Genomic DNA, 22,596 nt, shown 5'->3' with positions numbered 1-22,596 from the left:
ATTTACAAATATTTTTCTCCTCTGATTTGCATTTACTCCCCAAAAATTAATAGCTCGGTCAAAATACTCATGACACCTATCAACGAATACATATACGGATTCAATTTTTAAAATGGGGTCATTTGTGGGGGCATCTATCATTCTGACTAGAGATGAGCGAGCACGCCCGGTAAGGTCAGTTACTCGCTCATCAGCCTCGCTCATCCCGAGTAACTGCCTTCTCGTCCGAGTGTGCTCGGGGGGCTGGTGAGAGTGAGATCTCTCTCACTCTTCCCCCCCCCCCCCCCCGCTGCCTACCTGAGCACTCTCATACGAGTGACCTTACCGAGCATGCTCGCTCATCTCTAATTCTGACACATATGATCCTTTGCAATCTTGGCTTGGTGTAGGAAAACAAAATATTACTCAAAATAATTAATTTGCACATCTCCTAAATTGCTTAAAAAACAAAAAAGGTTTTCAAATGTGCTTCTAGAATAAAGTAAACAAAAGGAAATACATATGTCCTCAAAATGTGTACAATATGCTTGCACAGATTTGACATACTGCAGTTGCAAATATGGAAAAATGACAATTGTTTTTTAATTTGTCCACAATTTTTGTACTTTTAATAAAAATACACAAATTCTGTGTTAAAGTGAGACATACCAGAGTTCCTAGATGTGGCCTGGTCATTAAAGGGGTTGTCCCGCGCCGAAACGGGCTTTTTTGTTTTTTAACCCCCCCCCCCCCCCCCCGTTCGGCGCGAGACAACCCCGATGCAGGGGTTAAAAAAACAAACCAGAGAGAGTGCTTACCTGAATCCCGGCGGTCCGGCGTCTTCATACTCACCTGCTGAAGATGGCCGCCGGGGTCTGCTCCCTCCGTGGACCGCAGCTCTTCTGTGCGGTCCATCGCCGATTCCAGCCTCCTGATTGGCTGGGATCGGCACGTGGCGGAGCTACACGGAGCCGGCATTCTGCACGAGCGGCCCCATTGAAGACAGCAGAAGACCCGGACTGCGCAAGCGCGGCTAAATTGGCCATCGGAGGCCGAAAATTAGTCGGCACCATGGAGACGAGGACGCCAGCAACGGAGCAGGTAAGTATAAAACTTTTTATAACTTCTGTATGGCTCATAATTAATGCACAATGTACATTACAAAGTGCATTAATATGGCCGTACAGAAGTGTATAGACCCACTTGCTGCCGCGGGACAACCCCTTTAAGGCACAAACATACTTCGTTACTAAGAGGTTAATATTAAGTCCAAAAGAGTCATCCCCCTAGTTGGGTCCTGCACAAGTTGATGATGACAATTATCTTTAATTATTGACATAAACTTGATTCCTTTATGAGATCCTAGCTTTCAGTTACTCAGTTTCCCATAATTTGCTATATTTGGTGGTTTCTATCAAACTACTATTAGGACCGTATTATTATTTTTCGCTCTATATATTTCTATACACAGAGACTTCACCTATATCCTCCCTCACATATCTCTTCCCAGAAAACCTATTTCTGGCTTTTACCATCCCTTCTGAACAAACAGTAACCCTTTACATTAACCATGCAGACACAGCTCTCCTCCAACCATGTCTTGGTCATTTCCACTAGGTCATACTTTTCCCAGAAATTATTACTTCCAGTTTGCCACCTTTATTAGTCACACTAGTCACAGGTCTAGCATGCAGTTTTGATGTTGTTTTTTTTTTGCTTGGTGTGTCTACATTAACTGCTTTAACTGTACCCCTCCTATCATTCCAATCCACATTTTCATCACTTATGCCTGCTTTTGAGCGATAATCGTTTGCATTTACAAGGTGATTGCACAAAATTCGCTCAAGCGGCAGTTTGATCGACAGTTTTGAGCGATCACTTTGCACTCCGAGCAGCGTATACAGAAGACAGCTAAAGCGCTGTCTTCTGTATACTCCTGCTATGTTCACGGACCGCACAGCTGTTATACAGCTGAGTACTCTGAGTGGGGTAGGCAGAACACAGCTGGAGAGCTGTGTTCTTCATACCAGGGGTGTTACTAAAGGCTCAGGGGGCCCAGATGCCAAAGTTCAGGTTGGGTCCCTACCCCCGGGCCTCCACTCCCCCAACCTCACCATAACCGAACCTAGATTGTGCTGCATACAGCTGCAAAACGAATTTCCATGTATGATCTAGCCCCTTGGCATAATCCTTCCAAACATGATTCATTTCCTCTACTACATGAAAATTAGTTTGCAGCCCCCTCTCACACACACACCACTTTTATTAGTATTAGCGAGGCATCCCAAGCACCCTGCTAACAGTGATACAATGTTTCCATTGATTTTAATGGGATTACTCAGACCTGAGCTTGAACGTGTTGTTTCTAGCGATGCAATCTTCGAGAGCTGCCTGTTCTACTTTTGCGTTTTCACAATTTTTAATGCACCTCCTCACCCATCACAATGATGGGGTGCATTAAAAAGCGCTGTCTAATGCTGGACTATGCGTTCAAAAATGAAATTGCGGTAAAAATGCCACGATTTTGAGGTGTTTGTGTGAGAGTGGCCATAGGGTGTATTCATGTTTTTTGTTATACTTTTGAACCACAATGAAGTGCTTTAATTGTGTGTAAGGTGTGCAATTATATATAGCATATACAGGGAGATGTATACCTTATACCAGCCATAGATAGATATGGGAGAGAAAGAAGGATATGAGAGAGATAGATATGATAGAGATAGATATAAAAAGATAGACAGACACACACACAGACATACAGATAGATAGACAGACAGACAAGCAGATAGATAGATACATACCCCGGGGCCTGGACCAGCTGTATACAGTGTCAGCAAGAGGGGAGCAACAGGGAGATGACATCATCATCCCTGCTCCACTCCATGCCATGACTTACTGTACAGTGCATCTGTGTCTGCTTCCCTCACCCTCCTTCTCCTCCCTTCAAGTCCTCTTAAGCTCAGGGGCTGAGTCACCATTGTGACCTCAGCGACTCCTGACAGTAGGCCTATGCTTCATACCCAGCCTGTGGTCAGGGAGCAGGATACAGCTGAGACAATAGTATCAGCAGTATCCAGCTGTGAACTCCTGATAAGGCTGATGGTTCTCTTTCAGCATGCTAAAAGAGAATGATCAGCGATTAGTTAATGAGAACTGCACGATGTCAGTGCAGTTAGACCCAACAATTCTCGCTCAAAAGACGGCTTTGAGACATTTTTGAGCGAGAATCATTTTGTCTAAACCAGCCATTAGTTGTCTTTTTTGTCCTCCACTCTATCTCTGTGGTTGCCACCTCTTGGTAATTAGTTTAAACACTCTTCTAATCATCTAGCTATCATCTCTCAGAGCACAGCTGCACATCCCCCCATTGAGATTCACTTAATCCCTACCACAGAACCTGTAACCAACAGAAAAGTCAGCCCAGTTCTCCAGAAGCCCAACCCCTCCTTCCTAGACCATCTCTTGAGCATGTGGTAAAGGCAAAATTGAAGAAAATACTATTTTGGGGGTCCTTGCTCGAAGCTTACCTTCAAGGTCCCTGAAATAAATTTAAGGATTTTCCACATATCCCTAACTTTGTTATTGAAGCCAAAGTAAGCCATGATTCTAGGTCATCACCAAACCCTTCCAGTAATCAACCCAATCTGCAATGTGCCAAACGTGAGCACTAGAAAGACAACACAGTGTTCAATGATATAAGTTTTTGTAACAGATTGCCCTGCCTGTCCCCTTAATAATATCATCTCCTCTACCAGGACCTGTCTAGCCTGCCCTGCATTCCTATTCCCCTTTTTACCGGAGCAGACATCCGTCTGACGACCCGAAGACATGTCATGCTGCAGCAGTGCTAACCCTGAGGGTGTATTCCCACGAACGTATATCGGCTCGGTTTTCACGCCGAGCCGATGTACGTTGTCCTAGTGTGCAGTGGGGGGGGGGAGTGAGAGAGACAGGAGCAGGAACTGAGCTCCCGCCCCCTCTCTGCCTCCTCCTCTCCACCCCTCTGCACTATTTGCAATGAAAGGAGGTGGGGCGGGGCTAAGTGGCGAGAATTAGCCCCTCCCCACCTCTCCCCATTGCAAATAGTGCAGAGGGGCGGAGAGGAGGCAGAGAGGGGGCGGGAGCTCAGTTCCTGCTCCTGGCTCTACCATCCTCCCCCCTCCTGCACACGAGGACAACGTATATCGGCTCGGCGTGAAAACCGAGCCGATATACCTTCATGGGAATGCACCCTTAAATGGCATTTCCCTCATCCACCAATTTAGCAAAGTGTGCCAGATTAGAACTAGCCTCTTTGGCACTCGTGTCTCCTTGTGTCACCCATCTCGCAGTCTTGTCATCCTCACCTCCATGCTACCATCCACCCCCACATCTGACCCAGCGAGTGTCTGCTCAGTGACAACAAATGCCTTTTCTTGTTGTCAATGGAACTCAGGGTAGCAAGCTGCTTATTTACATCCAAGCTCAGGGATTCTAAATGCGTGATATGAACTCATTTCGTACAAAAGTATGCATGGTATGAGCTGTATGCGGAACAGCATTATCAATCATGGGGCACACTTTAAATAGTAGAAAGGGTACAGATAAAAATACAACTGAAAAATAACAGATAAATGACTAAATTGCAATTCACATAATTAAAGGGGTATTCCGGCGATAGGTTTTTTTCAGTTTTCACCCATCCACTGAATAGGTGTAAAATGATGGCTCAATGGGCCTGGGCAGACAGAGGTAGTTTTACACAGTGCTCAGCTTCTTCTGTCAGACGCACTGAAATGCATGAAGCATCACGGCTCCATTCATTTCAGTTGGGCAGACAGAGATTGCTGAGCAGAACGCTCGGCTGTCTGCGCCGTTGAGAGGAATGGAGCCTCTGCTGCCCATGTGTGACCAGCGGCTCCATCCCCACTGCACTACAGAAATGGGGGAATGGATCTTAAATGTGAAATAGGGGGGGCAGGGGTCCCCATTCTCAGGAACAGCCGTCAGACCCCCTACCGATCTATTAGTTTTCAAACATGCAACAAACTAAAAAATATATCCCATCACCAAAATACCCCAGAGGACACACTACACTTTAGGCCATTATACACAGACATACACAAGCTCCTCACTTGCTTTTTCTGCTTACTTATGAAGCTCATAGCTGTAGCAGCTCCTGCAGAGTAATACTTTGCTTTCTAGAAATTGCTGAACGTGTCTGTCTGTTTTATAGTAACCCTGTATAAACTGTATATAGTTATTGGACATGCTCTCTGCTCCAATAGATGAGGGTGATAAATATAAAGCTCCCCTCTATTAAGTCAGCGGGTCCTAAAAGGGTATTTGAAGAGAAGTTTTCCAGACCTAAAGGCCCCTCTGACGTTTCTGTTCTGTCATTTAAAAGGAGTTCTCAGCACCACAATCCCATTTTTAATGAAAGCCACATGAAAAGCACAGCGACCGACAGATATCACAGAACAAGGTTGCAGCTGTCCCCAAATTCCCCTTGTGGAGACAATTACTAGGAAGATGTAGTATCATATGGAGTTCAATTAAGGGAATGTTGTTGTCTCGTCCTCCAGAAAGGCTCAATAGAACGTAAAAATAATGCTCTCCTTACTGGTATTTACTGATCTGTTTGTTACTTGTCAATTTTATTTCAGAACACGTGTTGTAATGCTTGGGTATACTGGTATGGTCAGGCTTGTTACTACTGGAACTATGCACAGGTAAATGTTAACATAAATGTATAAAACAATATATTAACCCCTTTTCCCTCAGGGATACTGGCTAGGTAAGACGTGGGTTTCCTGCTATATTACAACAGTACATGTACATCACAGGGGTACCGGCTGGGTATGACGTGGGCTTCCTGCTATATTACAACAGTACATGTACATCACAGGTGTACCGGCTGGGTATGAGGTGGGCTTCCTGCTATATTACAGCACAACATGTTCATCACAGGGGTACCGGCTGGGTATGATGTCGGCTTCCTGCTATATTACAGCACAACATGTTCATCACAGGGGTACCGGCTGGGTATGACGTGGGCTTCCTGCTATATTACAGCAGTGCTTGTTCATCACGGGGGTACCGGCTGGGTATGACGTGGGCTTCCTGCTATATTACAACAGTACATGTACATCACGGGGGTACCGGCTGGGTATGACGTGGGTTTCCTGCTATATTACAGCAGTGCTTGTTCATCACGGGGGTACCGGCTGGGTATGACGTGGGCTTCCTGCTATATTACAGCAGTACATGTACATCACAGGGGTACCGGCTGGGTATGACGTGGGTTTCCTGCTATATTACAGCAGTACATGTTCATCACAGGGGTACCGGCTGGGTATGACGTGGGCTTCCTGCTATATTACAACAGTACATGTACATCACAGGGGTACCGACCGGGTATGATGTGGGCTTCCTGCTATATTACAGCACAACATGTTCATCACAGGGGTACTGGCTGGGTATGATGTGGGCTTCCTGCTATATTACAGCACAACATGTTCATCACAGGGGTACTGGCTGGGTATGACGTGGGCTTCCTGCTATATTACAGCAGTACATGTACATCACAGGGGTACCGGCTGGGTATGACGTGGGCTTCCTGCTATATTACAGCAATACATCACAGGGGTACCAGCTGGGTATGATGTGGGCTTCTTGCTATATTACAGCACAGCATGTTCATCACAGGGGTACTGGCTGGGTATGACGTGGGCTTCCTGCTATATTACAGCACAACATGTTCATCACAGGGGTACCGGCTGGGTATGACGTGGGCTTCCTGCTATATTACAGCAGTACATGTACATCATAGGGGTACCGGCTGGGTATGATGTGGGCTTCCTGCTATATTACAGCACAACATGTTCATCACAGGGGTACCGGCTGGGTATGACGTGGGTTTCCTGCTATATTACAGCAGTGCATGTACATCACAGGGGTACCGGCTGGGTATGACGTGGGCTTCCTGCTATTTTACAACAGTACATGTACATCACAGGGGTACTGGCTGGGTATGATGTGGGCTTACTGCTATATTACAACAGTACATGTAGATCACAGGGGTACCGACTGGGTATGACGTGGGCTTCCTGCTATATTACAGCAGTCCATGTACATCACAGGGGTACCGGCTGGATATGACATGGGCTTCCTGCTATATTACAGCAGTACATGTGCTGATGGGCTTTCTAGTGACCCCCCGCCAGTATATAGTCCAGTGCTACATGTGTTATACTGCGGCAGGATCAGCTCCTCATTTACACATCAGTCTGTATTGTTTCGCTGGTACGCTGTGTATATTGTACAGGTCCCTGAAGAAACTCTTGCCCTCCAGACTGAAAGTGATTCCCCGTCTTCCAGAAGCTCTTACTCCCCCTTATATGTAATGACTTGTTTTATTTGTATTAGTAGTTATCCTATTTCTTCTTTAGGCTGTGTTCACACGGGATGGAATTTCCACAGAATTTCAGTGTGGAATGTCCTAATCCCGGGATTAGCCTGCAAAGTGGACTGGATTTTTGCAAAAATCTCGTCCACATGCTGCGGCCAAGCCGCACTGAAACTGACATGCTGCTGGAAAATAAAGATGCGACATGTCAATTCATTTTTTATTACCGCAGCACCCTCTCTCCTCTCTGTAGGGATAGATAGCCGTAGCGGAGATGCAGGTGGCGAAGCCGCTTCAAAACCTGCGACTGGGGTCGCGGGTTTTGAAGCTGCGCTTATCCCGTGGAAATCTCGCAGTCTTTCGTTGCGGCCAAGCAGCGAGATTTTCGTCTTGTGAGAACCCAGCCTAAGAAGGGTTGTCTAGGCTGTTTTTAAATTACTTGTCCTCATCTCAAAACATAATACATGGTCCTATATTCACCCCTCCTGGGTCCCTGCAGCTCCAGCAGCACAGGCCAGGTCTCTCCTATAACACTGGGCTTACAGGCTGCAGTCAGGCTTTATACAGGACATCAGAGGCTGCTGCAGCCAATCACAAACCCTAATGTTAGAACGCTGCGGTCTGTGATTGGCTGCAGCAGTCTGTGATGTCTCATTCAGTGAGAGACACGCGGGGGCTCGGGAAAGTAATTATAGGATAATTTATTATGTATTGACATGCAATGACCTTAGACAACCCCTTGCATCCTTATTTTGTCTTACTGATGTTTAAGGGCTTCATAACCAAGTACTAGTTTTTCATCAATTTATGATCTCAAGTTACAAAGCTTGCATTAGAATAAAATGTTATAACTAGAGTGTAATATGTAATCAGATGTGAACCATAGGACCAGCATGCACTGGGGGCGGGGCCATACCGTACCCTGATAACCATGGGTACCGTTCCCCTGGGATGGACACTGCGCAGCTTACTTACTGGAGATTAGTTAGTGTATAATGATATTCTGGGTCCAGACAAATATCACTGGTGGAGCAGGGAACTGCAACAGAATGTTACTAGAGACTGGATACTGCTGGGTTACAAGGTATCAGATACAACACAGATCATAACACATCACTGTTAGAGGTGGAGGGATTGGTAATATGAGTATAGTGAAGATGTTCGTCTAATCAGCAATAGATTGTCACCATGTCACTCACAATATACCTGGTCAAAAGCAAATCAGCTAAACTTTACTTTACTTTACAGAACTGCCCTGAAAATGAAATACCTAGGTGGCACACAAATGCATGTGAATGCTGTTATCATTGTCTGGTAATTTTATCTTAAACGTGAAATATAGTGTTTTATTAAAGTTTTTCACATTAATATGACATAATAAAATTGAATATAACATTGTAATGGTGGTAAACCATCAGTGCCTTGAAGCAGAGATACCAGACTAAGGGGGCTTTTACACGGGATGACCGGTCGGGCGCAGATGCCCAACAGGTGGTGCCAGCTATAATCCCTCCTGGGCTTTTACACAGGAATGATCATTGCTAGTGAATGGAGGTGCAGGGGGCCGGGGGTCATTCTGGCCCGCCTTCATTCATAGTAAACAGGCAGTTGTTCATAGATGAATGATTGTTTACATGACTGATCCGTCGTTCAGTTTGCATATTTGAAAAAATGGAAAACTAAGCAAATTGTCTAAGCAGAGAACCCCTCAATCACTGCTACAGGCAAATTCCTCCTTTCTTCCCTTCATGGAACCCCCCCATCCCAGCTACAGGGGAAATCCCACCATCTCCCCTGTGGGTGAATCTCTCCTTGTCCGCTGAGATGAAGAGGGTTCCCCGGGGATTCCCTTCATTTCTCTCTCTCTCTCTGCAGTGAAAGAAAGCCCCACAGACATGTAGGGGGTTCTCCCGGGGACTCCATTCATCTCTCTCTTTTCGGAGCAGCAACGCTTTTTTTCAGCAAAACACTGCTCCCGATCGAGTGAGTATGTGATTAAACCCAGGACTTGATAGCAGAAAATCTTCCATTCACCCAATTTTCTGGCGAGTTAGTCACAATTTTTGGGGGTGGCTAACTTCTATGTGATTCGGATGCCCATGTAAACAAGCCTTTAGGCATCATGTCCACTAGCTAAATGGAATTGCGGAATCCGCAGCGGATTTTGCCCATAGGGAATCATTGGCTATCCGCGGTCCATTAAATTGATTTTTGCACCCGCGGATGGCATTTTAAAAGAATTGCGGTTTTCACGCGTGGGAGAAAAAACGTGGCATGCTCCATTCTGCCGTGGATTCCGCGTGGATCGGCAACATTGCTATCACATTGATAGCAATGCGTGCGGATATCTGCATGCAAAAAAAAAAAAAAAACATTTAAAGCAAATCCGCGCGGAATCCGCCGCGGAAATAGGCGGCAGATTCTGCGTGGATTGTATTTTTCTAGTGGACACGAGGCCTTTGGGCTTATACAGATGACCATGATTTGGCCAATTTTTAATGCAATTGTTTCGTTTTCACAGTTGTCTTTCTTATGCAATGTTCCACCACATGAGAAAAAACAGGCTATGCCCTATATAAACTTAGTGTTTCTACGTACAATATAAGATAGGGCAGGACCTATCTTTCATCTACTGTATTTTTTAACTCAAGCAAATATGGGCAAAAATAGGAGGAGATGCTGTGATCTTTTTTTTCACGAGTGTGAAATGCGCAAATGAAAAATGCATGCCTGCATACCCAAATGCAACTCAATGGGGTATAACATCTGTACATAATATGTGCATAATATGGGACAAAAATGTACCTGTGTAATTGAGGCATAATTAGTGTGAGAACAGAAGAAGGAGATCGCATGTCTACATCCCGACTTCAAAATATATTCATAATAAAGGCTATACTAAAGCTACAGATCTATAAATAAGGATTATATAATGACTAGATGTGATAAAATAAGGTTAACACTGATACACTATATGTGCTATATAATAACATAAAATACTTAACTCCTTCAGCAAGTTGATTGCTCACTGCACACTGCAGATTGGAAGGCCTCGATACAAACAGATCTGACTTCAGTTTGGATCTCTACTTCTCAGTGGTAAATAAGCAAATGGGCTGTATTAAGCCAATGGGAAAACCAGACATATGTTTGGGACAGCGACAAAACGGTTAATAGTGTTGTGTGAGAGCATCGAGCAGAATGAACTTATAAATAACAGATCAGAATAAAACAATCACATGTTTCTGTAGGACGAATTCTATAAATGATGACCACGTAATGCGCAAAATATCTGGCTAGAGGTATATCCAACACGGATAGATTTCAGGACAACACTGGTTAATATTCCATCCTTCACAAGTAGTTCCTGCATTATTGAAAAGGCTCACTCTTAATGATTTTTTTTTTCTTTTCAGATATCAATATGTAAAATGTGTAACCAGACGCCTGAGCAAATGCTACGATCCTGGGTAAGACCCGTCCTTGCTATTTTATATTATTGGCTCACTGCTAAACTTTATTTGATTTCAACGGGGTGTTGTATCAAATTATCTAAGACAGTACTTTCACTTGGATGAACCTTTCGATGACCTAGTTTCTTCTTTTATGTTCTGTTCTCACATTCTTGCTTACAAAAAGTGTTGGCGCGATGTCGTAGCATAGGTGGGCTGGTGCTATGAACCGAAGTGATACACATGATCTTATCATCCAGTGGTGCCCCACCTCCCCGGAGGCCAGGCACATGGATGAAGCCTCACAGAGTCGGGGAAGTGGCACCCGCCCACACATGCTGTATAACCCGCTGATTATTTTATATATATACCTCTCTAATAAACATCGTCTGCCATGCAGCTACGCTCTCACCCTTACTCCCACACTCCTGAGGGTATGGAGGTCTAGGCTGGCTGTTTCAACTTTTTTATTTTTTTGCTGTCTTAGTCTGCAATTCTCGCAATATCGGTTGGATAAGATAGATTCACACTGTCACTGAATATGTAAGATAATTTATTCTGGTTGTAAGCGATTACTCATTTCTTGAATAAAAAAGAGATTGTTTTAAAAAAAAAACCTTATTTGATAAAGTTACGGGCTTATTCAGATGGTCGTATATCGGCTGGGCTTTCGTGCCCGACTGATATACGCTGCCCCTCTCTGCAAGGGGAGAAGGCGGTCCGGAAGCTAGTGCATTGAGTTCCCACCCCATCTCTGCCCCTTGCCACTGTTTGTAATGAGAGGGGTAGAAAAGGGCGGAACTAGGCTTCACCCCTGTCCCGCCTCTCCCATTGCAAACAGTGGTGAGGAGCGGAGAGGGGGCGGGAGCTCAATGCACTAGCTTCCTGACCGCCTTCTCCCCTTGCAGAGAGGGGCAGTGTATATCAGTCGTCTGAATAAGCCCTTAATGATTATGCAATGTCATTGACTTCAACGGCTATAAGGGGACTGTTCAGGACTGGAATAAAGGATCTACTGTTTATCCCAGAAACAGCGCCATAACTTTCCATTGGCTGTGTATGGTACTACAAGTCAGCTGCATTCACTTCAGTATGGCTGAGCTTCAATACCTCAAACAGCCAATAAAAAGACTGGAGAAATAGCAGAACCTTAGTTCTAGTCATGGGAAACCCCTTTAATCTGCTTCCATGGAAAGCCAGCTTCATGGAGCACGTGTGAAAAATACAGAAAATCTGCACAAAGAGGCAGAAGATATTTGTTCATTATTAATACAATTGTGGCGGTCACTCGCTTAAAATAAGAAATACATTTTTTCAAATAAACATTTATGCAAAATCTCTTGAAAAGTGCAGTAAAACGTAAAGGTCTGAACTTGGTCTTCTAGTGCTTATAGTAAACACATGTAAGAAAACATTATCTGTCAAATCTAAGAATTCTACATTGTTTTATCTTTATCTTTGTTAGGGATGCACAACTGATCAGGCAAATGCGATGATAGTAAGTATCAACCTGCAATTTAAAGCGGATTTTCACATCAAATAATGGACAGATGCACATCATCAAATCAGAATTCAGTTACATCATAGACAGGAGGTCAAACATATGTATTAAATGAGCAGAGGCATTACTATTACTGTTGTTCGGCTTTCTCATAGCTGCCATTTTAGCAGACATCCCAACAGAATACAGCAAAGTTAGTTGTCAAGCATAAATGAAACATGAATGAAACATCACAGCTTAAGGGATTTAACAGAAAGGTATCGCTGTATATGATGATTGGAGCGTTTCTTCACATTGGCTGCTGTGTAACGGAGCTAGAGGATTGTTTAATGGGTCAATGCATCTTTACATGTAATTGTTACTAATGACAACCGATTACTAAAGGTATGATTAAAAAATTCAACTTTTATATTTCAGGCTGTGAATGTCGATCTCATTGTAAAACACTGCGGTAGCACTGATTATGTTGTCAACATGTGTGGTAGAATACTGGTAAGCTACAGTTTTATTCTGTTCCTCCTCAGACTGGGAACAAGAAAATAGCAGTGAACCACAGAGAAACTATAAGGTTCACAGACATTCTCTGTAGTCACAGCTGAGATATAGACGGAGTATTTACGGCAACCTACGGATAGTCAGATTTGTCTGCTAACTACTGTAACTAGACCTGATGTCCGCGAACATAAAATGTTTAGAAGAATGGTTGTTGTGAATCTCCCCATCTCCCCCCTCTCCATGCTGCTTGTCTCTTCCCCCATCCATACCGCTTGTCTCTCCATGTGTGCTAGGGGTGTCAGTCCCAAAGGGGGCCAGGGCCGTGTGTGTGTGAGCTGGGGTGTTAGTGTCGGGGGTGTCAGTGTCACGTGTGTGTGATCTGAGGGTGTCAGTGCTGCGTGTATGTGAGCTGGCGGTGTCAGTGTTGGGGGGGGTGAGCGAGAGGTGTCAGTGTCACGCGTGTGGGAGCTCGGGGTGTCAGTGCTGGGGGTGTGTGAGCAAGCCGGGGGTGTCAGTGTCGCGTGTGTGTGAGCTGGGGGTGTCAGTGTCGCATGTGTGTGAGCTGGGGGTGTCAGTGCTGGGGGTGTGTGAGCCAGGGGTGTCAGTAACGCATGTGTGTGAGCTGGCAGTGTCAGTGTTGGGGGTGTCAGTGCCACATGTGTGTGAGCCAGTGGGGTCAGTGTCGCGTGTGTGTGAGCTGGCGGTGTCAGTGTTGGGGGTGTCAGAGCCGGGGGTGTGTGAGCCAAGAGTGTCAGTGTCTGGAGTGTCAGTGTCGCATTTGTGTGTGAGAAGTGGGTGTCAGTGCTGCGTGCGTGTGTGTGAGCTAGAGGTGTCAGTGCCACGTGTGTGTGTGTGTGAGCTAGGGGTGTCAGTGCTACGTGTGTGTGAGCTGGGGGTGTCAGTGCCATATGTGTGTGTGAGCTGGGGGTGTCAGTGCTACATGTGTGTTAGCTGGGGGTGTCAGTGCCACATGTGTGTGTGTGTGTGTGTGTGTGTGTGTGGGTTGGGGGTGTCAGTGCCACATGTGTGTGTGGGTTGGGGGTGTCAGTACCACATGTGTGTGTGTGTGAGCTGGGGGTGTCAGTGCTACGTTTGTGTGTGTGTGAGCTGCGTGTGTCAGTGCTACGTTTGTGTGTGTGTGAGCTGCGTGTGTCAGTGCTACGTTTGTGTGTGTGTGAGCTGCGTGTGTCAGTGCTACGTTTGTGTGTGTGTGAGCTGCGCGTGTCAGTGCTATGTGTGTGTGGGACGTTTGTCTTTCAACAACAATTCAGCCAGCAGCGACATTCATAGTCTCAGGGCAGTAAAGGAGAGAGACGCCGCAAAACTATGAATGGCGTTTAGCAACTCTTTAATCTCCCTAATGGCGTTTGCCTATACTTTAACGTGAGGAGCTTTGAGGTAGCCCGACGGGTCACTGAACATACCGACTCAAATTTTGGGATTTTACGGCGGTGGTAAGGGTCTAAGGAATCAAACGTGACAAAAATCATCCTGCAAACTGGTAAAAGACTGGTGAAGGAAAAAGCCTGTATGGTTATTTATATTAGACTAGCTGATATACCCGGCTTCACCCGAGTTAATTTGGTACTGGTGTTTATCTGGTGTTCACACGGAAAATCTTATGAAGTCGTGGTTACTTTAGATATACTGGGAAAAAAATATGTTCACCACTTTGCATGGTTCTTTGCGTTACCCAGGAAACACCATGTTGAGGTAACCATGCGACGTTTCCTTTATATAAAATGACATCGGGAAGTGAGAGAATTAGCTTACGTACGTAAAATTTGGATGCTAATTCTTTGGCGCTTACAATTGAATAATCGAGTTGGGATCCATTAACTTTTCCTATTTATGACACAATCAATGCCCGTGCCAAATTTCAAGTTTCTATGACACGAGAAAGTGAGAGAATTAGATTCCGTACATAAAATTTGGAAGCTAATTCTTTTGCGATTAGAATTGAATAATCGAGCTGGGACCCATTAGCTTTTCCTATTTATGACATAATCAATGCTCCTGCCAAATTTTAAGCTTCTATGACATCAGGAAGTGAGAGAATTAGATTCCGTACGTAAAATTTGGACGCTAATTCTTTTGCGCTAGAATTAAATAATCGAGTTGGGACCCATTAGCTTTTCCTATTTATGACATAATCAATGCTCGTGGCAAATTTCAACTTTCTATTACACCAAAAAGTGAGAGAATTAGATTCCATACGTAAAATTTAGACGCTAGTTCTTTTGCGCTAGAATTGAATAATCGAGTTCGGACCCATTAGCTTTTCCTATTTATGACATAATCAATGCTCGTGCCAAATTTTAAGCTTCTATGACATCAGGAAGTGAGAGAATTAGATTCCGTACGTAAAATTTGGATGCTAATTCTTTTGCGCTAGAATTAAATAACCGAGTTGGGACCCCTTTACTTTTCCTATTTTGGACATAATCTATGCTCTTAGGCCTCATATCTTCTGGGTAATTGGAATTGCGGATTCCACAGCGGATTTTGCCCATAGGGAATCATTGCCATCCGCGGGTCCATTAAATAGATTTTTGCACCTGCGGATAGCATTTTAAAAGAATTGCGTTTTTCATGCGCGGGAGAAAAAACGCGGCATGCTCCATTTGCCGCGGAATCCTCGCGGATCGGCAACATTGCTATCACATTGATAGCAATGTGTGCGGATATCTGCATGCAAAAAAATGCCATTTAAAGCAAATCCGCGCGGATTGTATTTTTTGAGTGGACATGAGGCCTTACCAAATTTAATGTTTCTACGACATCGGGAAGTTGGAGAATTAGTGGCGAGTCAGTCATTGAGTCAGTGAGTGAGTCAGTGAGGGCTTTCGTCTTTATATATATATATAGATTACCGACAATAACATTGTGTAAAATGCACTCAGGTGTTACAATAATGAAAATAACCGTAGTACACAGGAAATTATATACAGGTACTACAAATATGGTTTTATGCTTTTTCATAATCCGCAGCAAGCCTGCTTGGCTCAAGCGAATGTTTGCCTTCAAGTCCACCTGACACCATGTCTAGACATGTTGGTAAGTGCTTCATTTAGCTGTAGGTATACATGTTATTTAGTTATCTGACTACTCACTTGCCAATGGATGACACCTTTCATAAAGAGTCATTTTTTCCTTTGACAATGACCTTAAATCAACCCATTTCTAAACTCTTCCATTTCAATTGCATAGTATATTATCAATGACTGCAGCAACACAGTTTGCAATACAAAAATTATACATTTGATGGAAGTAACTAGTGCGCTGGAGATGGAGAACCCCCACCCCCTAATGACGCGGCCCTTTTTTTTCCTCCTCCCTTTTTTAAAAATCGTAACGTCGCTGTATGAGGGCTTGTTTTTTGTGGGACGAGTTGTATTGTTCAATGGTACTAGTTAATGTACCATATAATGTACTGAAAAACTTTTTAAAAATTCTAAGTGGAGTAAAACGAAATAAAAATGACATTCCGCCATCTTTCAGTGCGTCTCTCCAAACTGCAGCAAAATTGACAGGACAACTTTATTCTATGGGTCAGTACGATTACTACGATACCAGACTTGTAAAGTCTTTTTTGCTGTAGTACTTTTATTTTTTTAATTATTTTCTGCCGCCATATTCTGCGCGCAATAACTTTTTTATTTTTCGATGTAGTTGTGCGAGGGCTCATTTTTTGCAAGACGTCCTGTAGTTTACGTTGGTACTATTTCAGAATATACACGATTGCAGTTATTGCCCGCGGGCGTCAGCTATAATAAACAGCTGATGCCCATGCTGTATGAAGAGAGGTCGCCTCACGATCTCTTTTCATACATAGCCAGCACCTGCATGACGTAAATGTACGTCAAAGCAGGAAGGGATTAAAGGGGTATTTAAGTTTTAACACATAAACGTACAAAATTGTAAAAAAAAATGTACTATTTTATACTTTCTGTATCAATTCCTCCTGATTTTCAAGGCCTCTTCCTGCTGTCATTCAATAGACACTTTCATTAGGAACTCCCAGAAGATACAAATGAGTCCTGGTCATGTGATGGACACCCCGCTGCATGGCTCATTGTTACCCATAATGTATCTGTAACTAGTCCTGCAGCCCTGCGCCCATCACATGACCACAACAGAAGTCTGTTTGATGGAAAGAGGCAATGAAGGTTCCCACTTGAATCTTGAAACCCACGAGGAATTAGAAATCTAAAGGCCCATTTACATGGAACGAATGTCGGGCAAACGATGCCCAACATTCGTCCATGCACATACTCGCTCCCATGCTGCTGCACGAGAGTGAGTATTGTTGGGTCACAGTGGGGCAGCAGCAGGAGATTTCCCTCCTCACTTTACCCCGCCCTTCTCCATTCACTTAACATACCGGCGGTTTAGTACTGAACAGCTGCTACTTACACTGAACGCTAATTGTCCATCTTTTATACAGAAATAGGGGTCACTATTACTACTGGGGCAAATATAGGGGATGCTATTACTACTGAGGCCACCAATATAGGGGATGCTATTACTACTGGGGCCACCAATGTAGGTTGTCACTATTACTACACGGGGCCACCAATATAGGGGGTCACTATTACTACATGGGGCAGATTTTCTGTGGAATTCACAGTAGCTGTAGCAGCAAAGTGGATGAGATTTTAAAAATCTCATCCACACGCTGTGGAAAAAATCTGCACAAAACCCAAGCGGATATTGACATGTGGAGCAGGATTTAATTCCTGGAGCATGTTAATTTTGAATAGAATGTATATCAATAGCCCATCCAGTGTTCCAGGATTCCTCTCAGTTTTTTTAAACAGCCCTGTCCTTTTCATAAGGGTGAAAATATGTTGTGACAAGCCACGCCCCGGACCCATCCCTTGGCCACACCCTCTGTCCTGCTTTGGGGCTACACAAGAAACTTTTGCTTCAAAAAGGGCTCCATGGCTGAAAAGGCTTGGGGACCACAGGCATAAAAGTTTGACATTTTTGGCTTCTTTTTTAAGGAGTGATCCAGCCACTTAAAAATTGTTTGCAATGCTTTAAAATAATAAAATACATAAAATTCAGCTCAAAGGGAATGTGTCATAAGAAAAAGACCTATTTGTATAAATCAATTATCATGTGAAATTTATTTTTTTAGTCTCACAATAATCTTAAAAGCCTGAATTGTTCATGCTGACCACTTTCAGCCTAATAAAGGTGGAGAATACTTTTCAGCAGTCATCTTACTAACATCACAGGCAGCATTATAATGTTGGGTAACACTGTTTCCCCCAAAATAAGACAGTGTCTTATATTAATTTTTGTTCAAAAAGGGTTAACTTTTTTACATGTATAGCTGCCTGGACACTATTGAAAATGACTTTTTTAATTAACTGTTAGCAGGGCCTAATTTTGGATTAGGGCTTATATTTCAAGCATCCTCAAAAAGCCTGAAAAATCATTTTGCATCCTCAAAAATTCTTGAAAATCATGCTATGTCTTATTTTCAGGAAAACAGGGTATATGTAGATAACCAATGCTCATTTTCTCCCCCTCCCTGCACAGACCACAAACCATGGCTATAACAGGCAATGGCTCAAGTCCTGTCAATTGCATGAATGGCCAATATAAAGCATCTTCCTAAAATCTCTGAATGCTGTGAAAAGCAGACCAGGCAAGATGGCCGCCTCCATAGTCACAGACCGACAATAGAATGAAAAAAACTACAATTAGAAAATAAAATCAGATTAGAAAAATGTAGTGTTTCACTATCTGGTCTTAATTAGTTAAGAAATATAACCGATACATTCCCTTTAATAATCTCCTGGCACTTTCATACTAATATTTCTCTGTAGCCTGTGCTCTACCAATGATTGGCTGCAGTGCTCACATGTCCAAATCAACAGGGATCAAACATACAGAGTGGCGGGTGATAGTTAAGATTACTATAACTGTTTTTAGTATTTTACAGCATTCTGAACGTAAAAAAATAAGTGTCCAGACCCTTTATATAAAGACGCCATCTTTCATTTTATACTGTGCACCCAGACTGGTAAGTTAACGGTGTTTGCCAGGTATTATTATCCTCAGGATAAGTTATCAATAGCTTATTGGTTGGGGTCTGCTGCAGATCAGTTGTTCAGGCACCCACTGCATGGAGCAGAAGCACGTCGCTCCAGCCCCTGTGTAATGGCTGGCAGTGATAGTTACAGGCGCAGCTCCCATTAAAATCATTGAGAGCTGCACCTGCAGTTACCAGCTCTGGCCACTACACAGGGGTTGGAACAATGTGCTTCCCCTCCATACCCCTGTGTGTTTTACCGGTGACAGCAGGCGCTGCGGCAGCTGATTGGTCAGGGTACTGAGCAGTGGACCCCAGCCGATCAGCTATTGATCACTTATCCTGACGATAGGTCACCAATAAAAAGCGCCTGGAAAACCCTTTTACCATGAGTCATCTGCAAAGAATTATATCCTGACATGACATAATTGCTGATGTCATAGATGGATTAGTGTAGCGTTGTTGGGGAGTTTAACCTGTTTTGTGCTTTTTGAGATACCTGTATATCCAAATGTACAATAATGTAAGGTACTTGGCCATGCAAGTCCATCCAAACCCTCCCCAGACACCGCTGTGGTGCCAGTAGGAGGAGCTGCAGCAGAGATGGCCGTCTTTGTTCATTTCTGTCAGCTAGGAGTAAAAGTTCTATAAGACAGTCTTCGGCCGAGCAAAGACCCCCAGGGCTGCCCGCTGTAAATGTTGGCTCGGACACAGTATATCTATATCCGTATAGGTGTTGGTTCTTGTTTCTACTGCCAAGGCAATAATACAAGGCAAAGTAATAAAGGCAGACCGGTTACATGTTACCATGGAAACCCCTTATTGTAAAGAGGTTGTGATGAGACACCCCTCCAACATTACAAACATCATTAAATTATCATCATAATAGGGGAGGTCAGATAGTGAGGCCCAATGGGGACGGAAGGAAGTGTTCCCTGTACCGCGCCGCAGATCATGTGTGCGTTATATAAAAATGAGTAAAATATAGAACATACATTTTTAATCCGGGGAATTAGAAGCTATATTTGTATTGTATATTTCCTTGCAAAATCTGCATGTTGACAAATGTTTTTCCTTCCAGGATTGTGGACATTTGATACACGATTTCACTTGGCTGCATTCTAACGTTGGCAATATTCTAGCGGGCATGGCTTTAACAGCTCTTACTGCACTTAGAGATGTTGGTCATAGAATAATTACATTATATGGAGCAGCCTATGGCTGTGGATGTTAAAGTAAGGTAATGAAATGCAGTCCTTTTTATCTGTTTCCGATATTTACATTAGTAATACAATTCATGCTAAATCAGACAAATTAACCCGTTATAAATCCATGTAACTAATTACTATCCTGGGCACTAAATAAATGCTAATTACTTGCTGCTATACTGATTTGCTTCTTTGCGCCATTATCTTTATTATAGAAATTTAAACGGACTCAGCGTGGCTTCCCATTGAATAGCACACTTCATAAACTATGCAGTTTGTGCTGCAGAAGCGTACTACTGTTCCCAGCAATCACATACTTCATTTTAACATGCACAGTTTCTTATAGATGTAGCAAAGTTCACCTTGACTATATTGGTTTTCTATGACCAGTTATCTTATTTTAGGCCAATGAGAAGCGGTTTTCTTAATGCAACAAAGATAATTGAAAAGCTATTGAAATGGCAAATGAACTGCGGTAGAGAACATTATCTTAACATTAAAGAGGTTCTACCGAGATTGCTAGTTATACCCTATACATTAGATTGAGGATAACTTGCTGATCAATGGAGGTCTCGCTGCTGATACTCTGGCCGGTCTTGAGAACAAGGGTACCATATTTCCTGTAGTCCTTACTGCGGGGTAACTGCACCCTTCCCCCCCCTTCAGTGAGGAGTAGACTGAATGGAGCGCTGGTCGTGCAAGTGCAATAGTGCCCCATTTACTTTTAATGGGACTGCCCAGATAGCTGAGTGGTACGTACTCGGGTATTTCTATCACCCCCATTCATGTACACAGAACTGTGTGTGTGTGTGTGTGTGTGGGGGGGGGGGGGGGGATATGGGAGTCCCATTCTTGAGATTAGTCTGCAGCAAGTGATCCCCTATCCTGTGGATAGAGCATAACTTGTAAACTTGTACAACCCCTCTGAACATTTCTACATCTTTAGGTTAAAAAATAACACCTGTCTCTTTAGTTCAACCCTTTTCAGATAATTTTGAGAAAGAACTTTAAAATCCTTAAATACCATTTGTCACTATATAAGTATTTGGTCCTTTCAAGGCTGTCCTAGTAGCTGCTATTACTACTTCTTGTGGTGGGCCTTCCACTGCTTATCTATTCTAACCGTAAAGTACCCTTTCATATACTGATGTCCCATGGTTCCTTGTACAGTTTTGTGAACCGTGTATTTACTTATACAGGTAAATGTGATCATCTGTAAATGGTCTTTTCTCTAACCTGGAAGAGAGCGCACCCCTCTCCTATAATAATCTAGAACCCTCTCCAGTACTCATAGAATCATAAATTGGTAGAGCTGGAAGGGACCTCCAGGGTCATTGGGTCCAACCCCCTGCTCAGTACAGGATTCCCTAAATCATCCCAGACAAATATTTGTCCAGCCGCTGTTTGAACACTTATATTGAAGGAGAACTCCCCACTCCCATGGTAACCTGTTCCACTCATTGATCACCCCCATTGTCTAATATCTAATCTGTGTCTCCTCCCTTTTAGTTTCATACCATTACTTCTAGGCTTTCCTTGCGCAAATGGGAATAGGACTGATCCCTCTGCACTGTGACAGCCCTTTAGATATTTGTAGACGGCTTGTTACATTCGTGTGGACAAATAAGCACCAGGCCCACACGAACGTGACCCGAAAAGATGGGTTTGGAGACAACTGGCCCTATACTGCTGGGAGGATGACATGGCCCTACCTAAGAAACCTTGGCCAACTGAAAGGGAGACACTCACCACCAGGCGGAACTGACAAAATACACAAACTCAGCAAACAAACCTTGCACTCTACAGCAGATGGAAAAACCTTGGGAACCTTCAGAGGTTGACCACTCCCTGCTGCTCACTCCTCTAAATACCATAGCAGGATTTTCCTACTGAAAAGACATGATTGGGCCCTGAGGATACCTGTCCATGTAATAAGGGATACAGTTACACACACAGTACATATATGTGGTATCTTCCATAATCCCCCACTAACCATGGCTTCTTGTGTTTTGCAGGTACCTTACATCACTATGGCACAGGCATGCCACAAGATCTGATTTCTTTCTAATCACCTCTCTATCTATACATTTGGATAATAGAATGAAAACTGTTATCTGAAGAGAAGTAATTGTACCTCTGATTGGTTCTTTTACAATAAATTACTTTCTGAGCATTACATTGAGATTGTCTGTTACATTATTGGAACCCCCAAGATAATGGGGAGAAATAGTCAAATGTTTGATCCCATCATCTTAGACTGAATGTGGCACATTGATGCCAACAGCCTCCAAGTACAAATGTAATATATGTTCTATATACTTACTTCATTAGTTAATAAGATTCCCCAAAGGTTCAGATCTGAGCTGAAACCAAGCAGAAGACATAATTTAAGCTTCTACTCAAAGCCAGGAGGACTTTGACATGCAGTGAGGGAGGGGAATCATAGGCAGCATTTAGCGGGAGAGCGGGCGAGAGAGCCACGGAGGGGGAGAGAATAGCCATGAAGGGGCATACTGTGTGGTGAGGGG

The 22,596-nt window shown here is 43.6% G+C and overlaps 1 protein-coding gene across 1 annotated transcript in view; it reads left to right on the top strand.

Moving 5' to 3' along the window:
* The window catches only part of LOC136611527 (uncharacterized), a 29,411-nt gene extending 7,167 nt beyond the window's left edge, over positions 1 to 22,244 (top strand). Inside the window, exons 3-10 of the mRNA XM_066591199.1 lie at positions 5,625 to 5,690; positions 8,615 to 8,680; positions 10,783 to 10,836; positions 12,284 to 12,316; positions 12,737 to 12,811; positions 15,806 to 15,871; positions 19,942 to 20,100; positions 22,084 to 22,244. Of these exons, the coding sequence (XP_066447296.1) occupies positions 5,625 to 5,690; positions 8,615 to 8,680; positions 10,783 to 10,836; positions 12,284 to 12,316; positions 12,737 to 12,811; positions 15,806 to 15,871; positions 19,942 to 20,094 (513 nt within the window). The 3' untranslated portion in view covers positions 20,095 to 20,100; positions 22,084 to 22,244. The remainder of the gene's footprint in view (positions 1 to 5,624; positions 5,691 to 8,614; positions 8,681 to 10,782; positions 10,837 to 12,283; positions 12,317 to 12,736; positions 12,812 to 15,805; positions 15,872 to 19,941; positions 20,101 to 22,083) is intronic.
* Positions 22,245 to 22,596: the final 352 nt, after the last annotated feature.

Source organism: Eleutherodactylus coqui, chromosome 2, assembly GCF_035609145.1.
Source record: "Eleutherodactylus coqui strain aEleCoq1 chromosome 2, aEleCoq1.hap1, whole genome shotgun sequence".
NCBI lineage: Eukaryota > Metazoa > Chordata > Amphibia > Anura > Eleutherodactylidae > Eleutherodactylus > Eleutherodactylus coqui.
Note: the sequence above shows the minus strand (reverse complement) of the source record. Positions and strands in the feature narration are given on the sequence as shown.